Source organism: Anopheles bellator, chromosome 1, assembly GCF_943735745.2.
Source record: "Anopheles bellator chromosome 1, idAnoBellAS_SP24_06.2, whole genome shotgun sequence".
Taxonomy (NCBI): domain Eukaryota; kingdom Metazoa; phylum Arthropoda; class Insecta; order Diptera; family Culicidae; genus Anopheles; species Anopheles bellator.
Genome location: NC_071285.1, coordinates 54,675,130 through 54,680,146, shown reverse-complemented (window position 1 = coordinate 54,680,146; position 5,017 = coordinate 54,675,130). Strand labels below are relative to the sequence as shown.

Here is a 5,017-nt window from a genome sequence, read left to right as displayed (position 1 = left end):
CGATTATCAGTACTCTATCGGTGTGGTTTTGGACGAGAGTGGTGGAGTGTGCCTTTCGTTGTGTGCGTGGCCGGTTCTAGATAACGTGAGGACGCGACGTGAAGTGAATTGCATCTCACTTACGGGCGGTGAGACACATGTTGTGGCTTACTGCGGAATAGCTTGTGCCGAGAAAGCAAATAATTACACGCCGATTCCACTTCAGCATCTGGTTCGATTAGATACGACGGAGCGGCATCATCACTTGAAGCCTAAGAAGTGAGCCACAATTAGTTGTTAGAAAACTGTACGGTGATTATACCGCTTTATTTGAATACGAGCGCTGCGCGTTTAACGGCGACTTCCACTGGCAGTTGTTACATTATTTTCGATAAACATTAGGACGTCTTCCTTCGAAACTGCTGCTGCACCGCGTTGCGCGGAGGTCCACTCCCAAAGTACACGATTGCATACGGTGTCCTCAAAGGACGCAATCTTCGCGTCGCGCAGAAACAGTAATCCCTGCGGTTCGAACGCCGACCCTTGTCGCGTGGCTGCTCCGTCCGTCGGTTCAGGCACCAGCGTTTCGTTCAAGAAATGCTTCATTTGCACTAACGGCTGAAGCGTTTTTGCATATACGACGACTGGAGTGAATTGTTTGGGCTCCGACGAACGATTGGGTGGTTTCTGTAGCGCTTTAGCAAACAGCCGGCACCGAGCGTTTCGTTCGGCCAGTGGCAGTCGCCGGATGTCCTCGCCACCCAGCACCAGCCCATCGATTATGTGGAACGTTTCGTTGACGAACTCGCCGTACAAAATCGTGCCCGCCGGCAGCTCGATCACGATGTTCCTCAGCGGGACCCAAGCACTCTGCCGTAGGTCGTATCGGAACACAGCGCGGTTTCCCATGCCGAGCAGAAATACGCGTAAGTTCGGGCCGATCGGTACGCAGTGCCAAGCGTAGTCCAGGCAAAGGCACTTGCTCAAGGCCGGCTGCAGCTTGTTCTCTGGCGAGCGCAGCTTCCCCACCAAACTGTTCCACACCCTGTAGACGGTGGCCACGTACTGGTCGGGATCTTTCGGTAGCTGCTGCACGTACATCGTATTCGGGAGGTTCCACAGTGTCAAACACTTGCGCTTAACCTCCGCTTGGCGTGGTTCCACTAGCTTTGGATTTTTCACGAAGGCCAGCCTTTTCAGCTGCCCGGCAATAGACTTCCGGGTGATGGCGTAGTTGCTCTGGCGAATGTACTCGTAAAACGGACGATCCTCTCGCAGCACAGTCTCCGCGACCAGCGCCAACGGTGTTACGTCGCCCGCCGCCTGCATCTTCTCGTTGACCATCCGCAGATAGCGCAGCACGGGGTCCGTGTGCTTTAGCTTCCCCTTCGCTATCAGGAACCGCTCCGAGTTGAGCGACCGTGTACTGTTCGGCTTACAGATGCTGATCTGCCCGAAACAGCGATGCACCAGGTACACGAGGCCCACGGTGAACGAGGTGAACACCTCGAACAGGTTCAGAATAAGATGGCCCCCGGGACGGAGCGTTGCCAGCGCGAGGATTACCTCGCAAAGAAAGATCCGCTTCAAAGCCAGTTCCTTCACGACTTCCGGACTGTTGTTGTTCTGGCGTATGCTCGCATCGTTGGTCACCATCAGATGGACGCCCGATCCCGTTTGCTCCAGCATGTACCGGATCAAGCGTTCCAAATGTGACGGATCACAAAACCAACCACCATCGTCATCATTGGCTGGATCTCGGGCCAGCACTTGGAACGTTTCGGACGGTACCGAGCTGGCGAACCCGCGGAATCGAAAGTTGTGCCGCGGGATACCGAACACTTTGGCGCGCCACTTCTTACGCCACAGCACGTACTCGGCGCAGCCGCCGTTATCGCCAAACACGTTGGCAACATAGAAGAGATCGCTTGCTTTCGCTTGCTCCATCAGTACGTTGCACAGCACATCCAGGTTTGCCAGCTTAACCGCCGAGCGGCTGCTGAAGATATTTCTTCCGACCTGCTCGAAAGGATTCGCACGGTTACGGGCACTATCCAAAGCACTGTTCGAGAGCCCCTCTGGCCAGTTTGTTTCCAGCTGCAGGAACTCTTGCAACAGCATCCTGTCGCAGAACCGATCCTCGTCTGCTAGCGTTTGCTTTACTGGTCCCATTTCAAGCCACGACTCGAGCTGCTCGCTGCGCAGGCCGGTCTCCTCGCTGACCTTCGAATGACCTTCGTTCCGTAGCCATGCCACTGCTTCCGGAATCTGCAGATCATCTCCCGTGGTATCCCACGCCACCGGCTCCGTTTGCAGACTGCTCATCAGCGACTCCATTATTGGTTGTAAGCGCAAAAAATAACTGCACTTGATGCCGGACGTAAGGTTATGGCGAAAAAACACTACTTCACGCGCCGAACTGCACTTCAGAACTGAGCAACCTGATGGGCTGCAACAGGCTGCCGATAGTGGCCGACGTGTGGTCTCCTGTGACTTTGTGTTTGTGCCAAACGAATTTAGAATAAACAAAACCGTGCACAATTTGAAAGTATGAGCCATCGTTTCAATGCCAGAGGGGGCAGTGTTAGCGCGAGAAGTATAAACAATCCCGAATGAGGGAAGCGATAACGAAACACTACTTTGTGGCAATCAAAACGATGCTTTCTGCGCTCTCTTGCGTTCTCGCGTCTTTCTTTTACATTGTATTCCAAGTAGCATAAGCACATTGTTTCGGTTCCAAGAACCAGTGCGGCAGCAATTTTTATGTAATTTTTGTTTCCTTTTGCGTTGTAGCGCCTTTGAGCTGTAATTGCCTAACATTCGGCACTAGATTTTTTTTATTTATATGTAATTGATTTGTGGCCAGGGCACCCAATTCGTCACCACCAACGGTGTTACCGTTGTGTGGTCGAATACTGCTCATTCCAGGAAATCGTCGATCCAGGAATGTTACGATCATGGCACGAAGCAAGGCCACTTACGATCCTCACCGACCGACGGATTCCAGCAAACCCCCGTCTCCTTCACGGAAATTCTTCGGAGCAGCCGATGATAAGCATTGGTTTGAGACGCGCTATCGCATCATTGTTGTAGTGCCGCAACAATGGATAGATCGTCCGTTGGACACATTCGAACTCTGGAAGACAGCCTTTTGGGCAATCAAACTCCGGCGAATAACGTCTACTGCGACAGTTTATTGTTTAGTAACCGGCAAACAAATTTTTTCAAATACAAGTAACGGATTCTCTCTGTCCCTGAAGGAGCTCTCCCACGAGGGTTGCAAAACAATGGGTGAAAACCAAGAAATTGGCGGACGCACCACCCCCCCGGTGTGGGGTGCGCGTAAATAATCCGTTTCATCTGATTTATCCGGAGTGTGTAGAGTGCGTTACATCATGGACTACCGAACCTACCAACCGACTCGTCCCTCCAGACGACCCGACCCGGTGAGCGAGTGTGTCTATCACACTCACCGTATACGGCCACAATGGCCGTCGATACTGTTGCCGATTGTCGCTTCATTACCTCGCACACACATCGCCTGCGGCCGCTCCGGTCGATGACGATGGTGATGATGATGATGATGGTGGTAGTTCTGCGAAAGGACGATAGCAGGCGTAGGGCAGTTGTGTGTGAGAGCGGGAAGGCTACAGTAGAGCATATAGTCACTCTCTCACTCGCACGGGTACACGGCCCAGTACATAAGGATCCGCTCCTGACCGCATCTCGTTCTCTCACTCTTGCGTCTCATTCATGAGCGCGGAGCGACAGCCGTGCTAAATATCCCGAACAAAAAAATCGCTCAATTTTTCATTTTTCTAGCCGCGGATTTCGACTCGTGAGATGCCCCCTCTCAGTATGCCGGTTTTACCGCTATAAGCTGAGTTCCGGCAAATAATAGCGGAAGACTGTATGCGAGGGAGTGCCTTATAGCGGAATCCTGAGGCTTATAGCGGAAGAAATCGTATGGGCGCCGTGAGCGTTTTCCCCTACATTTTTATTCTCTCTTCCCCTCATTCCATACACCTCTCACCTACATACTCTCAATGAATTGTCAAATTCTGATGTTGTAAACAAAGTGTTGCATTTATTCATAACCACAAATGTTTTACAATTACAATATTTTCACAATTGTTTCACTATTCCACCATGTACATGCACTTTTCACTTATCTCTGCGTGTACGTATCCCTCCCATCCCTGAATCCTGTATTCCATGTATGCTGTACCATCCGCCGTATCGACATTGTCCCGTACGCTTCTAATGGTCAGCTGAAAATGGAAACAGACGCGGTGCACTTTCACTATTTAGAAGTAAATACTTATCGAGAAATGCTTCCCGATGCTTAAATTTACTTACCGAAATAAGCAACAGCTTAGAATTTACAGTTAAACACTATTTTTACACCGATGATGCGTAGTCGATTTGCTTGCGTCGTTCGTTCTGTGTTCCTGCATGAAACTAAGAGTTTCTAACAGTTTGACATTGGAGTGCCGGACTGGATGCTACATGAGCGTGACAGAGACAAAAAAGTTGTTCGGTGTTGCGCTTTCTTTCTGGCCTTTGGTGAGAAACGAATCGGCGCTCAGATATTTCGTCTCACTATAGAAAATATGAGTGACTTTTTTGTTCGGGATGTTTGTTCGGCTTTTGTGTCTCAGGGGCTCCGCAAACACCACCGGAACACGGCTGGTGACCCTCTGTCTGTGTTTGTGACCGTCGCCACTTGGCCATCCGGCGGTGGCGTGCGTTCGTTCCGAACCCCCCTCCGGTGGTGAATCACGGTCGCTCTCACCCGATGAGAGCAAGGACACACACAGAACCGCTTCGTGCGCACTCTCAAGATCTGCGTAAAAAAGGGCATTAGACACAGGTCGCAACGCAACACTAACGCAAGCCGAAGAAGACTCCTCACCCTCGGTCGGTCGGTCGGGGTGGAAGCTTAACGAGGTAGCAGAATTATTGGCGGTGAGCAAAGAGAGAGAGAGAGAGAGCATCCATCGAGAGTGGGGTGACCCCTGAGGGTGTGATGACTTTC

General features: G+C 51.4%; 1 protein-coding gene across 1 annotated transcript; it reads right to left on the bottom strand.

Moving 5' to 3' along the window:
- Window positions 1-330: 330 nt before the first annotated feature.
- LOC131215894 (cap-specific mRNA (nucleoside-2'-O-)-methyltransferase 1-like) lies at window positions 331-2,316 on the bottom strand. The gene has a single exon (XM_058210289.1). It carries the CDS (start codon window positions 2,314-2,316, stop codon window positions 331-333), a length of 1,986 nt encoding a protein of 661 aa, XP_058066272.1.
- Window positions 2,317-5,017: the final 2,701 nt, after the last annotated feature.

Coding starts and splice junctions, on each gene's coding strand:
- LOC131215894 (XM_058210289.1), bottom strand. CDS start 2,316: ATGGAGTCGCTGATGAGCAGTCTGCAAACGGAGCCGGTGGCGTGGGAT.